The sequence below is a fragment of the Diabrotica undecimpunctata genome, chromosome 1 (assembly GCF_040954645.1).
Source record: "Diabrotica undecimpunctata isolate CICGRU chromosome 1, icDiaUnde3, whole genome shotgun sequence".
NCBI lineage: Eukaryota > Metazoa > Arthropoda > Insecta > Coleoptera > Chrysomelidae > Diabrotica > Diabrotica undecimpunctata.
In genome coordinates this window covers 129,851,044-129,877,344 of record NC_092803.1, presented here as the reverse complement: position 1 = coordinate 129,877,344, position 26,301 = coordinate 129,851,044, and the positions used below count along the sequence as shown (strand labels likewise).

The 26,301-nt window shown below is 32.1% G+C and overlaps 1 protein-coding gene across 3 annotated transcripts in view; it reads right to left on the bottom strand.

Annotated features, from left to right (window-relative positions):
- Positions 1–738: 738 nt before the first annotated feature.
- LOC140431674 (zinc finger protein 711-like) overlaps positions 739–26,301 on the bottom strand; it is a 39,593-nt gene continuing 14,030 nt past the window's right edge. The window contains exon 3 of one of the 3 annotated variants that reach the window (XM_072519574.1): positions 739–2,864. In XM_072519574.1, the coding sequence (XP_072375675.1) occupies positions 1,783–2,864 (1,082 nt within the window). In that variant the 3' untranslated portion in view covers positions 739–1,782. Of the gene's footprint in view, positions 2,865–6,269; positions 8,797–16,521; positions 22,842–26,301 lie in introns of those variants that run through there. The other 2 variants (XM_072519565.1, XM_072519569.1) reach the window with 2 other exon arrangements.

Here is a 26,301-nt window from a genome sequence, read left to right as displayed (position 1 = left end):
ATATTGATATATTGAAAAGAAGAATAAAAATAAATGCTGTTTGCTGGTTTGCTTGGTGGTTTATAAATACTGTGAAGAAAAATATCTTAAATTGGTGAAAGCTGATAATTGGAAAAAGTAATTTCACAAAAACAAGGATAACCGAAGCTGAGAAGAAGACATTTGAGTGGTGATTATAATCTATACAGTGGAAAACAGTTCATTTAGGCATTCAGTGACAGAAAGGTACAAAAATTTGTTAATATAATTTAGTTAGTTTCATAACAATTTCAATTTTGAAGATAGTTTGTTTAAATTTTACATTGTCTATAGAATCTAATTAGTTTCATAAGAACTACAATTTAAAGATAGTTTATTTTAAATTTACATTGGCTAGGTTAGATATATATATGTGTGTTTCATAATAGATATAATAAAGATAATTTAAAAAAGTACTTACAAACTAATTCTTTGAGAACCGCGATAAAAACCCTATATTATATTATCCAAAAATACTCATTGCTCATCATTCACAAACAATACATCATAACAATATATATATATATATATATATATATATATATATATATATATATATATATATACGTATATATAGAGAGAATGGAAAAGGATAATGTGAGTGAATAATAAAAGTAAAAAGTAATGGCATGTCTCGCAAAACAGAAAACCAAAAAAGGTATGGAAGACAACCAATAGTCAGAAATGCTATTGCTAACAGAAATATACTACTTAAGAGCATGTGTACCTTTTGCTCGATATATTAAAGACAATTTCATTCTAATGCAGGGGTTAGGTTTAAAAGACGTTTTCTTAAAAGTGGGTATACCAAAAATGAATTGCCCAACGTGTTCTTCAGATATGAACCCTATAGAGCATGTGTGGGATACGTTAGTCAGAAGGCTAGGGCACGAATTCATGTTATTCAGAACAGGGCGAAAAAAAAATGGCTTTGATTGAAGAATGGAGGAGACTTCTTCAAAAACTGATTGATAGCGTTATCATAAGTAAAGCAAAACAAAAATGTACCGTTCGCGTCATAAAAAACTGGTACAACTTTTATAACCGAAAATCGTGTTTTTTAAGTTATGTAAGTTGATCCTGTCACATATTTCATTCTTATTTCTAGGGGAACATTGCCAGTTCAACGAAAATATTGTATCAAAACAGCTAAAAGGAGGACTGTTCGACAGATACATTATAAAATTACAGTAGATGCATTCCAATGTTTCCTGTGCCAATACCCTACGTTTAAAGATCCTTTAAACATTTTGAGCATTAAGTAAACCCTCTCTCTGGTTATTAAATTTATTAGATACGGTTTTTTGTTGCTAATGATATAAAAACTTTAAACATTTTTAAACGTTCTTTATTTGTTTAGATTTAGTGCAATTCCGTTATCTGTGATGGCAACAACGAATTATTAATTCACGAACCATTGTGTTAAGTCTGAACACAGGTTTACATTGAGAAAAAAATGTGTAACAGTTTTATATGACGGGAACTGTACAATAAAGTTATTCTGTTTAAAACCAGTATTTTGTTTTTTTATGGCATCTTCGATTTGTTTTTTTTTTTATTTTTAACAGGTTACAAATGGTACAACTTTTGTCAAATTCATTCAAACATTTTATAAACGCTGTTCTAACAGATTACGGGCAAAATATTTACAATGTGTATTTTATAGAAGAAAATAATTACATTTTATATTTATTAGTTTAAATTTGCCGTTCGTGTGTAGTTAACTTAGGTACTCTTCCAATTTACTTTCGGAGATATTAAGAATCACGAATTTGAGCGATGCTCTAGTTTTTGTTTTCGTTTGTGATATTCGAAATGAGGTACTAAGCTTTCTTTTCCTTTAAATGATTTATTACACAAGGCACAGATGTAACGCTGTCCTTCATGGGCATGTTTTACATGACGTTGTAAACTGTTATTGAAAATATATTTTTTGCCACATTGTTTGCATTCAAAAGGATCTACCTTCAGTAATCTTTCCTTTCTTACATATTCGTTGTTGTGAAGATTAAGGTGCGTGTACAGACTCTCCTTGCATTGATAACTCTTTGCACATATGCTACATTTATAATTTTTAGACCCACTTGCAAAATGTCTCTCTAAGTGACGATTGAGATGCCCCTGTCGTTTAAAGGCTTGATGACAATGGCAACATTCAAATGGTCTTACTTCTCTACCCGTATGACTATTCATATGTCGTTTCAAATCTTGTTCATATTTGTAGCGATTGGAACAAGACTTGCAATTATATTTCCTTTCGCCAGTGTGAGAAATTAAGTGATTCCGGAGAGCATTCTCACTAGCAAAAAACTTTGAACAAATATTACAAGCTACATACGGTGTTGAATCTTGATTAACTGTAAAAGTATCTTCTTTATGGTTGAACATATGAACTATAAAATTTGTCTTTATAACATACTCTTTAGCGCAAATTTCACATTTGTATTTATCATGGTTTTGAAGATGTTGGGCTAAATCTGTTTTATTTAAAAATGTTTTGTAGCACCTTCTACACGTGAAGCGTCGTACTTGACTTCCAAATGAATTTTTATTTGAAATTTTACTAGAAGATAATTGATGCCTCAACAAAGGCATGTTATCAACACTGTTATCACCTTCAGCTTCTAATTTTACTTCATTTTTAAACACATCAATGTCGTCTAAACCACGATTTTTTCTATTATATCCAATATTTCGTCGAGTTTTAATATAATACCGTTGGCAATGATTTAAAACTTCTTTTTTGTTAAGATGAAACTGCCCACAGAAACCACAAACGAATATTTGTGTTCCAAAAAATCCACTGCTAGATCTGCTCTTTCCACTTTTATTTTTCACTGGTATATCTGTAAAATAATGTAAGAGTTATATAAATTATAAACGATTAACAGTTGATATCAGTAAATTATATGACAATACTTGATACCTATAGTGCGTAATGTATATATGCTATATAAATTGAGCCGTCGAAAAAAAAAAATCGTAAAAGAATTTGATGAAATCACTTATTTCTACGGATGTTCACGTGTGCGATTTTTAAGGCGGTTCATGTAGAACTCTGCTGTTAGTTATCAACTTCTAATTTTCTTCAGCCTTACGCCGGTTCGTGTCTCGTCGTAGTAGGCCGAAAATGATTTATAGTGATAACGGCACGAGTTTTGTGGGTTCTGAAAATGCCTTATCATGTCTGGACTGGGACATTATTACTCGTGAGATGTCTGTGCAACGTATTCGTTGGCATTTTAATCCACCTACAGCAGCTTGGTGGGGAGGATTTTGGGATCGCCTCATTGGTGTTACGAAGCAGTTGTTGAGAAAAACGCTAGGATGTGCCAGTTTGGAGTATGAGACTTTGCTAAAGAGCTGCTAAGTTCAGATCACTGGTGGATTTCGATCTCGCTCATTAAAATGAATAGTACAAAAGAGTAGTTCGTTTAGCTCACTGATTCATACATACTATATACATTGAGATTGCAGAATCAAATATAAATTAGTTAAAAGTAGATCAATTAGGAAAATTTTAGACAATATAAATTAAATATATTGTCAAATATTTTATAAACTTACAATTCGTAGTCACAACATAAAATTATTTTTAATTTCTCTTGTCTTATTTTTTAGTTTTGTCTTTGAAAAACAAATAATACACATTTATCTAATTAAAATATTTTAATTCTTTTAAAACTTGGAAAATATTTAAATACAAACCATAAAAATAAAAAAGTAATAATTTATAAGTTTGAGTTAAAAAATAATATTTGACTCACTCTTGAACTTTTTAAAGCTGGACATTTTTGAGTAAACACAGTCCTGCTTCTGAGAAAATACGTTCATATAAAACCGAATTTGCTTGTATGCATAATCTTTTTTTGACATATTTAAACAATGTTGGATACACATATTTACGTATCATCCACCAAGCTAATGGATCTTCATGTCTGGTAATGAGTGGCTCACTCAAATACCTGTCTAATTTAGTCATATTTAGTTACAGCTGCAGCAGTAGAATCTGCATCTGATATTTCTTGTACAAGTTTTGTTTTACTATTGTTTTAAATTGCACTAAGTTATCAATGCAAGGAGAGTCTGTACATGCATATATATATATATATATGTTACATTTGAAATTTCCGCGAGAGTTATACGTACTTTCTGTAGTTTTCCGGGTTCGACTCCGCGTTGAATAATTTTGGTTTTATTATTTTGACGACGTTTCAGCAAGGTCGCACTTGCCATTGTCAAGTCAGGTAGTAGCGCTCCTCGCTGATGCTTGAAGTTATACCTATATATATAGAGATTATACCCAGATTACCTTAATAAAATGTTGATATTAAGAAAGATACAGGGTGTTAAAGTGCAAATTTAAAATTTTATTTTTCCCTATAACTTTCATGTTATATATATATATATATATATATATATATATATATATATATATATATATATATATATACCTGTTAATAACTTCAAAACTCAATAGTTTTTGAGATAATCGCATTTTACACATCAGCTGCATAATTCTGATTTAACGCAATTACTCCAGGCAACGAAGGAAAAAGAGACAAAAACATCAATACTTCTGAATTTTGGTATAAAATGTCTTTAAACAATTTTATTACTTAACGAAATAATAAATAAGATAAATATATCAGCAAGATAATTAATAATAAGATTTGACAAAATAATAGAATAATAGGATTTTACATCAAACATTTTACGTTTTATATTAAATTAAAGTCATAATCAAAACATTTTATTTACAAACCAAATTAAGAAATAGTTAAACTAAATAACATAACTTTTTGTTAAAGTAAGTGTTTGATATATCCACCAGTTTCTTTAATTTATTTGTCAGTATATTGCATAAAAGATCGGCTCATATTAAATAGCATCATTGGTTCTAAAGAAATTTCTGCAGTATTTATTTCTTCCCATAGTTGGTTGCAAATGTTTATAGGATTCTTATAGACACGTTGTTATAATGCGCTCCATACATCAAAATCAAGCGGATTAAATTCTGGGCCACGTGGTAGCTATAATGTATAATGGATAAAGATATTCTTTTGGATACATATCCAAATCTTATGGTATATTATGGAACTACATTTTATTTGTCGCAGATGTTGATTAATGTATTAAACTGTAATGTATCTCGTTTATTGGTTAATTATATATACACGGAATAACGTATCGATGACATTACTTATTTATATGATTACGTTATAGCTTACGAGTAACTATAATTACATCTCTAACAAATGGAGTATTATAATTTACTAACGAACTGATATTATGCTGAACTAAATTGCCTGTGTGTTTACTATATTTATAACAATATCGGTTATTAGGCCAACGATGATGTTATTGTAAAAAAGTTACGTAATGAATAATAAGTATTCTTTTGAGATTTTTTATGAATTAAATTATTATATCAATATCTCACCACAACGAAAAAGAATATGACTACCAAGTGCAATCCAATGTTCAGAAAAGTTGTATTTAAGTATTTTCTTGCTGCCCTTTCTCTAGAATGTGGTGGTGTACCATCTTGCATAAACCGCATATTTTGAGTTCTCAGCATTCCAAAATAGAGAAAAAGTAATACAACGCCATTATAGAAACGTATAGAAGCGATAGAAAAGGGAAATTGTAAACATGTTTAGTGCTTTACCGCAAAAACATCACAACTAAAAATTATTATGCAGCTGACTTATAAAATGCGATTATCTCCAAAACGGTTGAATTTTGAAGTTGGTAATAGGTATACCTTTTCTTTGTTAAAATAATGTATCTTTCATATTTTTTAACACAAATAGAGCTAACTTAAAAAACAAAAAAGTAAAGCGCAAATTTATGCCACATATGTGGCATAGGTGGCGCCCTCTATCAGTTACATTAAAGTGTGTATAAAATTATAATAATTCCTACTTAACAGCATCTAATTGTAAATTTTTGTACATGAATATTTACAAACGTAGAAGTTATAGCGAAAAATAAAATTTTAAATTTCCAATTTAAGTAAGTTGGTTTAAATCGTAATATTTTAAAGAGCAGAGTCTACGGTTTCTGTTTGTACAATTACTTAAGGACCACCCTGTATATATATATATATATGCATATATAAATATATATATATATATATATATATATATATATATATATATATATATATACATATTTAATCGGACCTCAATTTAGATCAAAATCTTATGAACGTTTCAGGTATTGGTCAGTAAAATAAAAAGAGAAAATAATCTATTCATAAAGGTATATTTAAAAAATAAAGTGTCCTAAAAAACTAATAATATAGGTACTTATATAAACATTTTAATTAGAGCTAAACAAAAAAGAGTGGTACAGTAGTCTACCGCGAAGCTACGTACTAGGTTTTCTGCATTTTTAAATTCTAGATAATATTTTTAAAATTGAATAAAGTAATTTTATTATTTTTTATTTTACAATCATCAATTTACATAGTTTATTTATTTATTTTAACGATTTTTGTATATTCGAAAGTACATAAAACCACTGTTAGTTAATATACTTGTTATAGATTCAAATAAAATTGGAAGTTATATTTGGAAGAACAAACACCTAAGACAAGACACAAAAACAAGAATCCATAAAGCAGCAATTAGACCTATATTAACATACACGGCGGAGACAAGACCTGGCACATCAAAAACGAGACGACTACTAGAAACAACAGAGATAAAAATACTTCGACGAATATCAGGGAAAAGTCTGTTGGATAGGGAGAGAAGCGAAAATAAGAAGAACATGCAATATAGAAGACATAAATGGATGGGTGACAAAACGGAAACAGGAGTGGAACGAACACATTAGTAGAATGGCAGAGTATAGGATCGTACGAATAGCACGATATAAATCACCAAATGGGCGAAGAAGTGTTGGCAAACCAAGAAAAATATGGTGCGATAATTTAAACAGGCTTTAAAGCCTACATACAAGAAGGAAGAAGAAGAAGACAAAACAAAGAGAAAGTAAAAATTGCTTTTATTGAAGAACGGGAAATACTGTCTAAACAACTGATCGTTAGCCTTCTCAAATGAGAAGACACATTAGTTCAGTTATAAAGGCTCGTGGGGAGAAACACGTGCTATTACAGCAAAAAATGCAATTAAGTTCAAAATGTACAATAAAGTTATTCTGTTTAAAATCAGCATTTTGTTTTATTCTGACATCCTCGACTCGTTCTTTATCTTTAACAGATTACACATGGTACAACTTTTGTAAAACCCATTCCAACATTTTATAAACTTCGTTCCAAGAGATTATATGTAAAATATTTACAATGTGTATTTTATAGAACAAAATAACGGTATGTTGTATTTGTTGGTTTAAATTTACCGTTGTGTTTAGTTTATTTAGTTATTCTTCGGTTTACTTTTTGAGATCTTAAGAATCATGGATATGAGAGATACTCTAGTTTTTGTTTTCATTTGTGAACTTCTAAATGAGTTATTAAATCATCTTTTCGGCTATATGAATTATTACACAAATAACATATATAACGCTGTCGTTCATGAACATGTTTTATATGACGTTGTAAATTATTACGGTGTTGAAATATAGTGCCACATTGTTCGCATTCAGAAGGATGTTGCTTCTCTACTGTTTTCTTTCTTCTGCATTTAGCGATATGTTTTTTTAAATCATCTTTTTGTTTATATGATCTATCACACAAGTAGCATATATAACGTTGAGATTCATGAACTTTTTTTATATGACGACGTAAACTGTTATTGCGCATATAACTTTTGTCACACTGTTTGCATTTAACGGGTTCTTGCGTCATTAATATTTCCTTTCCTAGTTTTTGTGACAAATTTTCGTTGTTGTGACACATACGAAGGTGTAGGTGCAGACTCTCCCTCCGTTGATAACTGTTTTCACATTTGCCACATTTATAATTTTTAGTCCCTTGTGTAAAATGACTCTCTAAATGACGATTTAAATGCCCCTTTTGTTTAAAACCTTTATGACAATGGCAACATTTAAATAGTCTTATATCTCCACCTGTGTGAATATCCATATGTCGTTTCAAATCTTGTTCATATTTGTAGCGTTTGGAACAATGATTGCAATTGTATTTCCTTTCGCCAGTGTGAGAATTTAAGTGATACCGGAGAGCACACTCACTAGCAAAGAACTTTGAACAAATATTACAAACTACATACGGTGTTGAATTTTGATTAATTTTAAAAGTATCTTCTTTATGATTGAACATATGAACTATAAAATTTGCCTTTGTAACATACTCTTTAGCGCAAATTTCACATTTGTATTTATTATGCCTATGCCTATGAACTATAAAATTTGCCTTTGTAACATACTCTTTAGCGCAAATTTCACATTTGTATTTATCATGGGTTTGAGCATGTTTCTCTAAATCTGTTTTATTTAAAAATGTTTTGTAGCACCTGCTACACCTGAGTCGTCGAAATGCATTTTTGTTTGAAATTTTACTAGAACATACTTGACGTCCCAAAAAATGTATGTTATTAGCACTGTTATCACCATCAGTTTCTAATTTCACTTCACTTTTAAACACATCAATTTCGTCTAAAGCACTATTAGCATCTTTTCCATTATACCCAATATATCGTCGGGTTTTAATATAATACTGTTGACAATGATTTAAAATTTGTTTTTTGTTAAGATGAAACTGCCCACAGAATCCACAAACGAATATTTGTGTTCCAAAAAATCCACTGCTAGATCTGCTTTTTCCATTTTTCGCTTTCACTGGTATATCTGTAAAATAATGTAAATCTTATATAAAATATAAGCGATTAACAGTTGACATCAGTAAATGATATAATATTTTATACCTATAGTGCGTAATTAAATTGCAATATATGATATTACAATACTTCATACCTATTATATAGTGTGATATATAAAATATATATCCTAGGAATATTGAGATCAATACAACGATTTAAGAATTCTTTAATAAATTAAATAGTTGTTTAACAAATTTTATTAAGGCAATTAGAAATCTAGAGCATACATTGTATAACATATGCGCGTCGGTTATAAAAACACACTCGTTGCAGCAACGCGAAACTGTGCAAGCTAAGCATAACAATATTAACAACAATTGCCCCAGTAACCAGGAATTCATCATATATTGATACAATATAAAAGTAGCTAGACAAGGAATCGAGGTCAATAATAATAGATTATTAATAAATCGTTAATTGTAATTATAATAAACAGATGTAATCCTAGTTACTCACAGTGAATAGTTACAGCAGACGAATTCAAGGTTAACCGCGCATCATCGTCAAATAATTATGTTGTTAATCAATAACCGTGAATATGTAAATAGTGAGATGTACCAATAAAAGAAAAGAGAATCGATTTATAAGCATATTTTCGATCTTCTGTACCACGAAGACGAGAACCCTCCGAGAAATCACGACCGGCTTATACGACAAGCGACATACTCTAAAGGATATACTTCTGGGTGAATATCAAAGTGGATTTAGAGCTGGTCGGTCAACAATAGATAATAAGGCACTCGGCACAAATCGGGGGAACTAAACGACGAGGTAGACAAAGGTTGGCCGGTTGGGAGATCGAGGGTTAATCCTAGATTGGAAAAAGAAGAATAGAAAATTTCAAACATGATTTGACGAAACATCCGTAAATGTCTCCAATTTACAGGAAATTAACAACCAAAGACTGAACACTTGTAAAAATTACAAAATTGATTGTTCTATCCACGGATCAACCACACTAAACATATTTACACACAGACAACACACACACATACACACACACACATATATATATATATATATATATTACACAGCCCAACAAAAAAAAAATTTTGTCTTGCTGCTGAAAAAAAATCAACTGATTTTGCTTAATTTATCTGTGCTGATTCCAAAAATACAAACCTTTTCTTTGTATCAGCTCTAGTTTTCGAGATATAACATACTCATCAAATACTTAAATATTCTTACATTTTTGTATATTCCGCCACTGATACTGCAATATCTTTATAAAACAACTTAACAAATTCTAGTACAAATACATACTAATGACTTCTAATTAAAGTGTACTTTTTGGAAATGCCCATAACTTGAAATTAACGCTAATTACTTTTTAACTATTGTCCGATAAGTAAATAGTATTTTCTCTGAAACGACCTTAATAAATTCCTATAAAGTCAATTGCGTTCTATTGTAAAATTTAGTTTGAACTTGAGTTTCGTTGCAAGAGTTTGTTTTTGACAACTGAAAACCATGGCTTCTACAAGCAGACATTCTACGTGGACATATCCTAACCTGGATTCAGCAATAAGACCAGTTCCACATCAGCTTGAACAGATACCCATTCCAATATTTAGCTGTCTACCTACGTTACCAGAGGATAATATCAAAACGTTATCTGACGAATTACAGACTACTAGATTTGAGGAAGACGACAGTAATTTTGAAGAGGAGTCAACACGTCCTGAACTCTTTACTCAGGACGAGAAGTGATCGGATCAGAGATTTGAACCTTCCAAAGGATTCTTCCGAGTTGTTTGCCTCCAGACTAAAGCAAAAGAATCTTCTTCATCCAGACATCAAAGTTACATACTACCATAATAGAGAAAAAAACCTTTTGCCTTTTTTTTTCTCAGCAAAATGATATGGTTTTTTGTAATAATATTAAAGGACTGTTAGACAAATTGGGTATATCGGAATATACACCAGATCACTGGCGTCTTTCTATCGACAGTTCCAAACGAAGTTTAAAGTGTTTACATAATGGCAACAAATATGGAAGTACACCAATTGGGCATTCTACAAAAATGAAAGAAGAATATAAAACAAACTCGCTGGTGCTAAAAAACATCAAGTATGACCAACATCAGTGGGCGATCTGTGTTGATTTTAAGATGCTGAAGTTTCTCCTGGGACAAGGTGGCTATACAAAATATCCTTGTTTCCTGTGTCTTTTGGATAGCAGGACTAAAGACCAACACTGAGTAAGAAGAAAATGGAATCCCAGAGATGCTTTAGTTCAAGGAGAAGCTAATGTAGTTAACGAAGCATTGGTCGACCGAGAGAAAATAATATTACCTCCGTTACATATTAAACTTGGGCTGATGAAACAATTTGTAAAGGTCCTAGACCATAATCGTCCTTGTTTTGAATACTTGTCCAGCAAATTCCCTGCACTTAGCAAAGAAAAATTGAAAGCCGGAATATTTTACTTATAAACTTATAAAAGATTCGCATTTTACAGAATCGATGACTGAAATTGAATGTAATGCATGGTGCTCTTTTGTGAAAGTTGTACAAAATTTTCTTGGAAACAATAAATCGGAAAATTACCGGTATATAGTGGAAGAAATGTTCAACAATTTTAACAAACACGGATGTCATATGAGTATTAAAATTCATTACCTCCACAGCCACTTAGACCGAAAGTCTTCAAAGTGACCGTCCTTTTAAAGCCTTTGCAAGAAAATCATATAAAAGGAAGTTTTTAGGTGACGCTGGTTAGGTAAGATGAAAAGTTAAGTTTTTTTTGCAGATGTGTGTGGTGATTTTTGTAAGTACATTATTGTACAATAAATATCTTAATTTTTATTAGTGTTTTGTTTATTTAATTGGTAGCAGCACTACATATCTGTAGCTAGTGCTGCGTTAAATTACCCTATATGTTAGAAATGTGATCTGTTGTATTTCCTGAAAACGATCTGATGGAGCAAATCTAATGGTATTTTTGGATTCAGCAGGCCCAAATTACTTAAAAACAGTAAAAAAATTTCCGGCAGCAAACTGTGTGTTTACCAGTGTTATATATACATATATATATATATATATATATATATATATATATATATATATATATATATATATATATATAAAATAAAGGTAAAGGTAAAGGTTATCGGCATATCTCGCAAAAAAAAAATACGTATTTCTGACTGTATTCTTCTATACAGGTGGTCCTTAAGTAATTGTACAAAAAGAAACCGTAGATTCTGCACTTTAAAATATTACGATTAAGTCAACTTGCTTTAGTAAAATGTTGATATTAAGAAAGATATAGGGTGTTAAACTGGAAATTAAAAATTTATTTTTCGCTATAACTTTCACGTTTGTAAATATTTATGGAGAAAAATTTACAATTAAATGCTTTTGAGTAGGAGCAATTATAATTTGATGCATAATTTGATGTAGCTGTAGCTCACATATGCCACATGTGACATAAATTTGCGCTTAATTTTTTTTTCTCTTTAAGTTAGCCCTATTTTTATTAAAAAATATTAAAGATACATTATTTTAACAAAGAAAAGATATACCTATTAATAACTTCAAAATTCAACCTTTTTGGAGATAATCGCATTTTATAAGTCAGCTGCATACTAATTTTTAGTTGTGATGTTTTTGCGGTAAAGCACTGAATACCTGTGAATAAACATAATTATTAGTTTGTTCTTATTAAAACAACTCAAATATGATGATGTAATATCCCGAAATGCTTTGTTATGGTTGCTAAATGTCTTATTGGAGAGAAACTTCTATCTTCTTCTTTGAGTGCCGTGTTTGTATTCAGAAGTTGGCCGTCATCATGTTTACAATTTCCTTTATATATCGCTTTTATAAGTTTCTATGCTGGCGTTGTATTACTTTTTCTTTATTGTAAAATCCTGAGGTGAGAGTTACGGAAGAAGCGCTACGAGACAGCGTCACGAGTGCTACCTGACGCCGTAGCGCTCATGCTACGGCGTTACGTTTAACGTTAGTTGTCAATAAATTCCTTTCAAACTATAATTAAATTGTATTTTTTGACGTCTTATTTATTTTACATAATAATTAAATTTACTATCAAATTAATGATCGAATATTAAATTTATATTTCAATAAAAACTTATTAAGTCTCACTTTGACGGGTCTGTATTTTGTTGATACGTTAGCAGGTGGCGCTACTAGCAAACTTAATTTATTGAATTCTTTTAATATAATATAATTTGTTTAAAATATAAATAATAAATAAATAATAAAGTTACTTTATTAAATGTTAAAAATATTATTTAAAAAATATAGAAAACATGATATGAAGGTAAGTGCTAGTCTACAGTGTCAGCTATTGTACCTACCACGTTTTTTTTTTAAGGCAGTTTTGATGCCAGTAGACAACCCCAATACATTACGGGAAATTTTAATATAGTAGGCTGATGTCACGAATGCTTTTAACAACTAAAAATAAGGCTTGTTTTGTTTAATCAGTGATTTTTGCAATATCTAGTCTATTTTGGTTTCTTAAAGAAATGCAGAAAATGCCAAGGCATAATAATTTTTCTAATATGGATATGAGAGATATGGTTGCTATTTATTGTCAGCAACACTTTAACGGGCGAGCAGCAAAAAGAGAATATTTAAGAAGATACCCAAACAGGATACAACCCAGTCACCAAACATTTAAACATCTACTTCGAAATTTAGGCGAAAGTGGTTCATTTCGTCCTAAACGTGACAACTTAGGTCGACCAAAAATCATTACGCCTGATCAAGTAGATGAAGTAATGGTACGCGTTGACGATAATTCTCAAGTAAGCACACGACGTTTATCTTCAGCGTTAGGAATCAGCAAAAATTCAGTTTTAAAAATCCTACACCGTGAGCATTTTCACCTTACCATTTTACACCTGTGCAAAATCTATTACCAGCAGATTTACCTTTAAGATGCAGCTTTGCAAATGATATCCGAAACAGGCAAAATCTTGACAACTCTTTCGTGGACAGAATATTATTTACGGACGAAGCTACATTCACACGCCATGGTGTTTTTAATTTAAGGGACAATCATTTCTGGGATACTAAAAATCCCCATGTTAAGAGAGAAAGGCATTTCCAACAGGAATTTAAAATAAACGTATCGTGTGGAATCATTAGTAATCATTTCATAGGGCTACGCGAGTTACCTCGTAATTTGAATGGTGACAACTATTTACATTTTTTTACAAAATGAGTTTACTGATTTGTTGGATGAATTCCCATTAAACTTAAGGCAAAATATGTGGTTTATGCAAGATGGTGCACCACCACATTATACAAGGACAGTGAGAATATACTTGAATACCAACTTTCCGGAACGTTGGATTGGTCGTGGTAGTCATTTTCCTTGGCTAGATTTTGGTGTATGGGGCGAAATGAAACAACGTGTCTACAAGAATCTCATAAACACTCGCAACCAACTTTGGGAAGAAATAAATACTGCAGCAGTTTCTATTGAACCGATGATGCTATTTAATATGAGACGACCTTTTATGGAACGGATTGATAAAAATGTACTGAGGAAAATGGTGGACATATCGAACACTTACTTTGACAAAGAGTTTAATCTTAATTCGTTTAACTATTTCTTAATTTGGTTTGAAAAAAAAATGTTTATGACTTTAATTTAATATAAAACGTAAAAAGTTTGATGTCAAATCCAATTATCCTATTATTTTGTCAAATCATATTATTAATTATCCTGTTGATATATTTATTTTATTTAATATTTCGTTAACTATTAACTTAGATATTTCATACCAAAATTCAGAATTATTGTTTTTGTCTATTTTTCTTTCATTGCTTGGAGTAATTGCGGTAAATCAGAATTATGCAGTTGATTTGTAAAATACGATTATCTCGAAAACTGTTGAGTTTTTAAGTTATTAACAGGTATACCTTTTTTATGTTAAAATAATGTACCTTTAATATTTTTTATCAAAAATATCGAAAACTTAAAGAGCAAAAAAGTTAGGTGCAAATTTATGCCACATATGTGGCGCTCTCTATCAGCTACATCAAAGTATGCATCAAATTATAATTTCTTATATTCAATAGTACCCAGTTGTAAATTTTTATACATAAATGTTAACAAACAAAAGTTATAGCGAAAAATAAAATTTTAAATTTCCACTTTAACACCCTGTATCTTTCTTAATATCAACATTTCACTTAAGCAAGTTGACTTAAATCGTAATATTTTAAAGTGCAGAATATACGGTTTCTTTTTGTACAATTACCTAAGGACCACCCTGTATATATATATATATTAAACTTAGAGCTAAGATTAATATTATTATAAAAATTAATATTAAACTCACTAGTCTTCCGGGTTGAACCGCGTCGATATCCATTTTGCCGAGCTTTCGACATCCTCTCTGATGTCTTCTTCAGGGCTTCCGAGGTCTCAGTCTCCCGAGCCCCCAGACACTACTACACTCACTAGTCACTTCTAGTTCACTACTACGACTGGGACCAGGGGACGGTTCGTTTATACCGTCGATGGTGACGTGGCCTAGGTGGGGGTTAGGGTGGGGATTGGCGCGAGAGTTGGCGCGAACATTTCCAATCCCCACCCTAACCCCCTCCTAGACCACGTCACCATCGATGGTATAAACGAACCGTCCCCTGGTCCCAGTCGTAGTAGTGAACTAGTGAGTGAACTAGAAGTGACTAGTGAGTGTAGTAGTGTCTGGGGGCTCGGGAGACTGAGACCTCGGAAGCCCTGAAGAAGACATCAGAGAGGATGTCGAAAGCTCGGCAAAATGGATATCGACGCGGTTCAACCCGAAAGACTGGTGAGTTAAATATTAATTTTTATAATAATATTAATCTTAGCTCTAAGTTTAATTGTACTAACCGCGGAAATCTTTCCGAACATTATATATATATATATATATATATATATATATATATATATATATATATATATATATATATATATATATATATATATATATATATATATATATATATATATAAAAGGGGGGTTGAGGTTAATTGGGTATACAGCTGATTGAAAGCCAAGTGTACTCTGTTTAACAATTCATTATATTTCGCCAATTTTCATTGGCATCATCAGATGAGAGCTACAATTATTTAAAACATGGTAAAATACAATTTAATAATAGTTTGTTGTTTATATACTTACTTAATTGAGGTTAATGACAGTGCGATTTATTTTAATACCATCAAGTAAAAATTTTTTTGTTGGAATAATGTTGATTGTAGTTGATGTTGATTACAAATTAAAATATAGGAAACAAATACAATTCAAATTAAAAATAAAACAGACACAACGTTTAGTTCGGTAAATGTCATTAAGGTTAAGTTAAGTCATTAATTAACATTCAGGAGGATGTTATTTTAGAGGATATATATATATATATATATATATATATATATATATATATATAAATTTTAATAAAAAATTAAAAATTACTTTTTGTAATGTTCAAATTGATTTAGTTTACTCCTGAGGAAGCTATTAAATAAATGGCGAAATATTGAGTATCTCCGAAAAAAGAAAGATTTTCATTACAGACCACTTTACCCGATAATTCGAACGTATTTATAAATTATTTTTTGGTCGAAATAATCACTTCTAATATATATATATATATATATATATATATATATATATATATATATATATATATATATATATATATATATATATATATACACGAGGTCTGGCTATTAAATAACGAGACTGCGCGCGCAGAAAACTTCCTAGAGGGGAAGAGTGGGAAACGAACGCAGCATTGGATAGCTGGAAGTGTCTACTTTTTCAGTGCAAAAACACGTTTTTGTTGCTGTAGTAGATAACAATGTGTGACTAACAACATGAGCAACGAATTAACGTGAAATTTCTCGTCAAATTAAAAAAAACTCCAACTGAGTGCTATAATTTGTTGAAACAGGCTTATGGTGAGAATTCTCTATCTCGTGCGCGTGCTTTCGAATGGTATAAACGGTTTTCCGAAGGCCGAGAGAGCGCCGAAGATGACCAACGTTCAGGTCGACCTGTCTCTGCTTTAACTCCGCAAACAGTGACCGAAATAAATGAAATTGTGCGCGGAGATCGTCGTATGAGCATTCGGATAATTGCCGAGACTGTAAACGCAGATAAAGAAACTGTCAGAAAAATTTTACATGACGAATTGAACATGAAGAAAGTCTGTGCGAAGTGGGTCCCAAAAAATTTGACCCTTACCAAAAGCTCGTCCGTCAACAGATCTGCTCAGATTTGCTTGAGAGGTTACATGAAGAGCCTGGATTAATGGAAACCATCATCACTTGCGATGAAACCTGGATATTCAAATACGATGTTGAAAATAAGTGAGAATCCATGCACTTGTAATGTATCAGCCACATACCCAAGGGAAACAACCCCACCCCCCAAATGCAATCGTTAATTAGTTAGTCCGGTATGTAACAAGTCAACATAGCAAGAAAATAAAAGAAACAAAATAAGGGGTAGTTAGCCTATACTATAAATTCAATAGGATTGTCAGGGCAGACATTTTGTAGTTCGTTAACACTCGGTGGTAAGCGGCTATATATTTATTTCTTTATTAGCACACAAATCCACTTCTCAATTATCATTTTTGACGGTTACATCTGTTGGAAGTCCGAACTAGAGAAGGTACACTCGCCTTGTTGCGAAATTTATTATTTAGTACCGCTTGCAGCTTATCCGTGCCATTGAGGTATACCCTGAATGCCAATAGAGAGGCAGGCGGACACCGTTATTTCTTTTCGAAAGTAATATTCTTAATGCAATACGGCAACATTGTGAAAACTCACCCACAAATAACCATTAAATCAGGTGGTGGTAATATTTCATGAGCGTACCATCGGGTAACATCATGGCATCAAAACCAACGTGCAGTACATCTGTTAATAAACAAAATAAAAAATTCAAGGTAACAAACCTATCCAAAAACCAATCAATAAAGGACGTGCAAAAATTGTATTGGGCGATAGTACGAAAAGTATAATCCGAAGAAAAGTTCATGAATTTTATTTTAGGAACGAACTGCCAACGTTAAAGGCTATTCAACGAGAAGTTAATGCAGACGCAGATGATACTTTAAATTAAATATCCATGAGAGTATTACAAAGAACTTTACATGAAATGGACTTTCGGTACGTGAAGAGAATTCGGAAAAGTTCGTTGATCGAGAGAGACGAATTAGTGATATGGCGGAGAAAACATTTGCAAAAAATTCGTGATTTTAGACGACTTGGTAAAAAAATTTATTATACAGACGAAACGTGGTTGAATGAGGGTCATACGAAATCCAAAGTATGGCAAGACTTGAATATTAAAAGTGCGCGACAGGCTTTCATTGAGGGACTTTCAACCGGCTTAAAAGCACCCTCGGGCAAAGGAAGACGTCTCATTATAACGCACATTGGAAGTGATTCAGGTTTTTTACAAGATGGTTTAAATGTGTTTACCTCAATCAAAACGGGCAATTATCATGAGGATATGAATTCGGATGTGTTTGAAAAGTGGTTTTCGTCTATACTGACTCTTGTAGATCCTGGTTCGGAATTATAATGGACAATGCACCTTATCACAGCCGTCGTATAAAAAAAAAATACCGACTTCTGCATCTCGAAAGGCAGATATAATAGATTTGTTAAGAAGTAAAAATATAGATTTTGATGAATCCAGGTTCAATTACTTGATATAGTGCGCGAACATAAGAGTTCATACATCAGATTTGCAGTAGACGAAATGGCACGCGAGCATGGCATCACCGTATCATTGTGAATTGAATCACATCGAGCTAATATGGACAAATAAAAAATGAGGTAGCGCAAAAGAATACAACCTTTAAATTAAAAGATGTTAAATTATTATTAGACCAAGCCATACAAAATATAACCGCTTCCAACTGGCAGTCATGCATTAAACATACACAGAAAGAAGAAGATAAAATGTGGGACGTAGACACGCGTGTTGATGTTCTTATCGAGCCCATTATCATTACTCCAGGAGAAGACAGTAGTGATAGTGAACTAACAACAGGAAGTGATTCAGAATAAAGATATTTCTTTAAAATAATATCTAATAGGTACAGTTCTAGAGATTTTTTGTTGCTACATTCGGAGACTACCTATGAGATCCTTCGTCCTACCTGGTTATAATTTTCTAAGTAGGTATGTACCTAATAACTATATTATTATTATTATGGCAAGTTTGTTTTTCACAATTGTAGTTTACATTAGGTTGCTGGGTCTAGAATTATTATTTTCTGTAAAGAAGTTGGTATTTATATGTTAACATGGATTTTATTAAAAAAAAATATTGTACATTCTACCGATCTCAAAGTCGATCACAAAGTGGGGAAATGCAAGGCGATACAATAGTTATTAATTATTCTTACGTTTACTACTAAAAGTTTCGTTTATATTTTTAAGTTATTTTCTTTCTTGTTTGTTATGAATTTAAGATATTCATAAATGATAGGTTTTGTTTATTACAAATTATTACGAACCAGAAGTATATTCGTGACATTTCATTATTATAAGGGAGAACGTTTTGGATTTAAAATATATAAATTATATAATATAATTTAGCACCTCGACACCGCAAAGTACAAAAGGACGGCTTGAGTAAGTAAGTATAATTTAGCATTTGAGATGTTGTAAAATAAACATGTACATATTTCTTAAACTAAAAATAATATAAATGATTGAAAATATTGTGTGTACATCTGGCTTGTACAATTAATTGTTAAGACGTAATATTTTGAATATAATATTTTTACATAACATTTTAACAAAATATATTAAACATAAATTAACAATTTTACCGTTGACGCACAAAATATTTTTATGTGCGAGTTTCCTATTATTTTCCTTATTTTAAAAATATACACACCACCATTGAACTACACGTGTCTCTCATCTCGGACCCCTCGAGGATCTATCATTTTTAAGCGATAACCTGACAATCCTATTGCATTTCGACTATAGGAAAGAATAATTAGAATTAATTAAAAAAAATCATTATATACTCTAAATTAAATAAAGAATAACAATTTGACCTAGTTTTGACACAAGCTCCGAATGTTTAAAAATTACGACACTTTAGACCTTCGTTGGAAATTACTACATCGAAGCGAGACTTCAACGATAAGAATTGAGCTGAGTTAGGAGGTTTGACATGGCATGATCCATTTTAAAACGTGGAGCAGACGGCGCAATCAGCAGAAATTCTAGGGGAAAACGGAAGAAACAACGCTCCACTTCGGACTGTGACGAAGTAATTTAGGGTACGCGTTGGCGGTACATAAAAACAAAAAGAAGTTGGTCAACGAGGCAGTAGAGTGGCGACCGAGCCAGGCAGTAGAGTGCTCGGCGACCGGCGCCAGTGGTACTTCGGCGCTCAGTCAGTTAGCGCGGGGGCGACCTACGGTGTATTAATCGGTCATACAGTGCATTCCAGCGTTCATTCAGACTGTTCCTGAGTTCCAGTTTGGACTACAAGGCGTATTCTTTAGCTAGGGCCTAAATACGCTAAGGTAACGAGCAATAAATACTAACCATTGGGGAACAAATAATAGTAGGTCGTCCTCCTTTTAACTCCCTTGGTAAAATCTATTCTCGTCTCCCTTCGCAAGATTTGATAAACAATACTAGCTATCTTGTATATCTTGTTGTATTACTTGTAGATTTACGATTTGTTAAATACATAGTGAGTTGAAAGTGGCTTGTTTTTTTACCGTTCAGGTAGAGACTAGAAGAGAACACGTTTTCGCTTTGTACAACTCCCCGGCTTCTAACGCAAGCCAATAACCTCTAACTCTTTACAGGGCCTGCATCGGAGTATCCTTCAGCCCCTATCCTATTTTTCCTACCCTCTTGTAAATCCGAGAGGGCGTAATCAAGACCAATTCGAACTAGTGGACCAGTACGCCACAAATCCGCTCGCAGAGCTAAATCTTCTTTGACCATATAGGACTAGGATATTACAGGGGTCTTCCAGGCCAACACAGAGGATATTACAGTGGTGACAGTGCTGAGCATCCCTTAGCTCATGCTCAGTTGTTACAGTGGTGACTTCGATGGGGAAAAAACAAGAAGCCACTTTCAACTTACTACGTATTTAACAATCGTAAATCTACAACTAATACAACAAGATATACAAGATAGCTAGTATTGTTTATCAAATTTTGCGAAGAAAGACGAGAAGAGATTTTACCAAGGGAGTTAAAAGGCGGACAACCTACTATTATTTGTTCCCCAATGGTTAGTATTTATTGCTCGTTACCTTAGCGTATTTAGGCCCTAGCTAAAGAATCGTAGAGCAGCTCGTAAGAAACGGCCGGGGTTGTGGAAAACAAGCCGTGGATCTTGCAACAGGACAACGCACCTGCCCATAACGCGCTGTCTGTGAAGCGTTATTTAGCCGCTATAGGCATTCCAGTGCTCGAACACCCGCCGTACTCGCCTGATTTAGCACCCTGTGACTTTTTCCTGTTTCCTAAGATCAAGTCTGCCTTAAAAGGAATTCGGTTCGAGTCGATGTAAGAGGTGAAGGAGAGCATTAGATTGTATAATAATTTTTAAAATAAAACCCTTTTTCATAAGCAGTCTCGTTATCTAATAGCCAGACCTTGTATATACATATATTAAAAAATTTGCCGTTGTGTGTAGTTGATTTAGTTATTCTTCGGTTTACTTTCTGAGATCTTAAGAATCATGGATATGAGAGATGCTCTAGTTTTTGTTTTCATTTGTGAACTTCGAAATGAGTTATTAAATCATCTTTTCGGCTATACGATTTATTACACAAATAACATATATAACGCTGTCGTTCATGAACATGTTCTACATGACGTTGTAAATTACCATGGTGTTGAAATATAGTGCCACATTGTTTGCATTCAGAAGAATCTTGGTTCTTTACTGTTTTCTTTCTTCTGCATTTAGCGATATGTTCTTTTAAATCATCTTTTCGTTTATATGATCTATCACACAAGTAACATATATAACGTTGAGATTCATGAAATTGTTTTATATGACGAAGTAAACAGTTATTTCGTATATATTTTTTGCCACAATATTCGCATTCAACAATTTTCTTTAATCTTTTCTGTCTTAGTTTGATTAGACTTTGTGTCAAATTTTCGTTGTTGTGACAAATACGAAGGTGCAGGTGCAGACTCTCTCTCCGTTGATAACTGTTTGGACATTTGTCACATTTATAATTTTTAGACCCTTGCGTAAAATGACCCTCTAAATGACGATTTAAATGCCCCTTATGTTTAAAGCCTTTATGACAATGGCAGCATTCAAATAGTTTTATATCTCTACCCATGTGACTATCCATATTATGTCGTTTCAAATCTTGTTCATATCTGTACCGTTTGGAACAATGGTTGCAACTGTATTTCCTTTCGCCTGTGTGAGAAACTAAGTGATACCGGAGAGCCTGCTCATTAGCAAAGAACTTTGAACAAATATAACAAATTACATACGGTTTTGAATTTTGATTATCTTTAGTATCTTCTTTATGACTGAGCATATGAAGTTGAAAGGTTCTCTTTACAACATATTCTTTAGCGCAAATTTCACATTTGTATTTATCATGATTTTGAAGATGTTGGGCTAAATCTGTTTTAGTTGAAAAAATTTTGCAATTGCACCTTTTACACGGGAAAATTTTGTTGAATTTCTTGTTAGGTTTGTTTGAAATTTTACTAGAAGATAATCGAGACCCCACCAAATGCATGTTATTAACTCTGTTATCTCCTTCAGTTTCTAATTTCACTTCACTTTTAAACACATCAATGTAGCCCAAAGCACTATTAGTATATTTTCCATTATACCCAATATGTCGTCGGGTTTTAATATAATACTGTTGGCAGTGATTTAAAATTTGTTTTTTGTTTAGATGGAACTGCCCACAGAAACCACAGATGAATATTTGTGTTCCAAAAAATCCGCTGCTAGAACTGCTTTTTCCATTTTTCGTTTTCACTGGTACATCTGTAAAACAACGTAAATCCTATATAAAAGCGATTAACAGTTAACATCAGTAAATGATATTATAATACTTTATACCTATAGTGTGATATATAAAATATATCCTAGGAATATTGAGATCAATACAACGATCTAAGAATAAGAACCAAGATCAAGGATTGATGCTAATCTTACTAAGAAAAAGCAAATAAATAAGTTTGAGAGATCCGCCTTAATCTTAATTATCTGGCCTTAAGATAATTCACCAACGTACTATAGGTGTACGGCTCTATACCCTGGCCGCTTAAAAGAAGGAATCCAAGGTCGCATGATCACTCAATGAAAGCATCGACAAGCGGTTAAAACTAGACCTTCTGAGAAACTGTTTACACCGTCCCAAATAATAATCGTGGAGAACCGTAATAAAACCAGATTCTGTCATGAATTATACGCAAAATATACGAATGGTAGATAAAGCAGACATGCAAATATCTGCAGTTGAATGAATCAGAAAACCCATCAAGTAGTACAAAAAATTATTTTTTCATGTTGGAGTCCTTACAACAGAACGACCTGGAAGACAACGCAATGTGAAATATCTGATTGCCATGTATGTGCAAATACACAACTTAGACAACAAAAGCTCACAGCTGTAGTAACTGGATGTCCAGAATGCAAAGTGCCCATCTGTATACGGGATTGTTACAAAAGTTATCATTCCAGGAAAAATATTAAAATAGATAATAATATTTTTTATTAAAATTATTGTAATATTCCTGATATTATTTTATTTATATTACATATGTATATATATATATATATATATATATATATATATATATATATATTATATGTATATTAAAATTCTTGATATTTACTTTAACAATTATTAATTTCTTTACTAAATTTAAATTTTACTATAATATTCATCCAAACAAAAACGCGTTTTTCAATCATTTAAATCATATACTTCTTTGTCAACCGATTCTTGCGAATAAAGATATTCTATTCTATTCAAACGAATCGCATTCCATTAAATTTATAAAGCAAATTTATCTCTTAATTTTATTTAAAGTTTACTTTTGACATATTTATATAAACTTTTTTATTTGTCCACCCTATAAAAATTGAAATTTAGAATTTTAATCTACACGGAAAAGCCAATAAAATGTTTAAATTTAATGTAAATCAATAACCTGTAAAAAACGGTATAAATATATTATAGCGAGAGTGTTACTTCGTTTTTGTTGAGCGGTGTAACCGTGAGAAAAGTGATATTATAGGGAGAGGAATATTTAAGAGTGCGTGCCATTAACGTGATCATTTCATCTTTTCAGCTCAACTATATAAGAGAGATCCACACTACAAAAACGACCAAAACTAAAGGAACCACTAAAACTACCAAAACTAAAGAAACCACTAAAATGACCAAAAGTAAAGAAACAGAAAAAAGTAAATTAATTTACAAATTATTAAATCTTACTTTGGATGAGGTCACAAATAGTGTTATTTCCAAGGGATTTAATTTTGTTCTTGTACCGGCACAGATTTCATTACTGCTACTATAACTAATCTACAAGTAGAAACAGCCCAGATCATATGTCAAGACGTGTCACAAATATTAACAACAGTCAAACCATCAAAAAAAAATTAACACACAAAGAAAATTCCCAGTACTCCCAGTCCACACGGGTAACGCTACGAGCGTTTTCTGTCGAAGTAATCTTTAGTTTTTAAATCTCTGGCGGTCATTGCATCTTCGATGCAATTATCTCCATGACCGTCTTGGTCTACCTGGTTTTCTTCTAGTGGATGCAGTCCATTTTTCTATCTTTTTTGGACATCTATTTTTAGACATTCTCTGCAGGTGTCCATACCAGTTTAGTCTTTTGGCTTCCATAGTATGTCCTATTCTGTCTAAGTCAATTTCTATTCCTCTAGTAATGTCACGTTCCTCACCTTATCAAGTCTAGTTTGCCGGCAACATCGTCCCCAATAGTCCATTTGCATGACCCTAATTTTTTATTTGTTTCTTTGATTGATCTCCCAAACTCGGTAACGTACAACCCAATATTATTGTTTTGTAAAATTCTTCTTTTATTTTCTATTGTTATTCTATTATTTCACAATAGTCTCTGTAGCAGTCTAGTGGCTCATCTTCGTTGGCCAATCCTAGAATATATTTCTTCGTTACTACCTGCTTTTGATGTTATTTGGACTCCCAAGTATTTGAAGGTTTCAGTTGATTTTATAGTTCACATTTCAATTTGTAGGCTTTCTGATTTGTCTCCTGTAACTACTCGGTTTTTTGTATATTAATTGTAAGGCCCCACTTGGTGTACTCCTCCAATTTTCTAAGCATATAGTATATATCACTCTCGTCTATAGCTAGAATGGTTTCGTCGTCAGCAAAGTGTACAATCTCTCGTCTTCGAGTGGAATGCCCATATTGCAGCATTTTCTTCTTCACAATGAGAGCGCCTCATTCAGATATATTTTGAAGAGTGTAGGTGCTATTCAGCAGCCTTGCTTTAGACCCTGACCAAGAGGAATTTCTCTAGTTAATTTGTTTCCGGTTTTAATGTTTACCGTCATATTTTTGTAAAGCTGTTGTACTGCTTTTATATATATTTATTTATTCTTTGTTTTTCCATTGCTACCCAGAGCATTGGAAGTGGTACACTATCGTATGCCTTTGTCTGTGTATTTTGTTCTTCTGCATCCATCATCTCTTTTTCATTTTATTTTTTATTACTTTTCCATAGAGTCTTGAGATTGAATTTATAACACTTGAATTAACACGTCAACGTATCTGGAGAAAACAACGAAAGCCAAAATAGAACTCTAAAATATTCGAAAGGAACAACAATTCCATCTTATTCCACAAGTAAAGTCGTCAAGATGCCTAAAACTTTACGGTTTACTTAAGTTCCATAAGGCAGACCATTACGACTAATCTTATATACTAAAACGCTAAGCCCTTTTCTTGTCCACCACTTTACTCAAAAACCATATTAGATAATTAAAATCTAATCTTATATACTAAAACGCTAAGCCCTTTTCTTGTCCACCACTTTACTCAAAAACCATATTAGATAATTAAAATATTTTTTCGGAATATTATTAGTATTACGTATGAGATTGTCAAGATATACTTTTGGTACAAAAATTCACTTTCGGTTTTGAGATAACCGGAAGTTAAAATTTACTTTAAGTTTTAGACCCCACAATGTATATATGGATCGAAAGGTCTCGTCGAGACGAATCTAAATATGTACTTCCGGTTGCGATCCGACACCGGAAGTGACCCAAAACGCGCATAAAACGTCAAGATAGAGCAAATCTGACACCGGATTCGTGATCAGCATGCAAAATTAACTGCTAAATGATATCCATGTCGACATTTGATGAACTAAAAATTGCATTCCGGTTTTGAGGTCGACTTCCGGTTTCGTTTTTATTGGTCAAATCAATAGAGAATTCA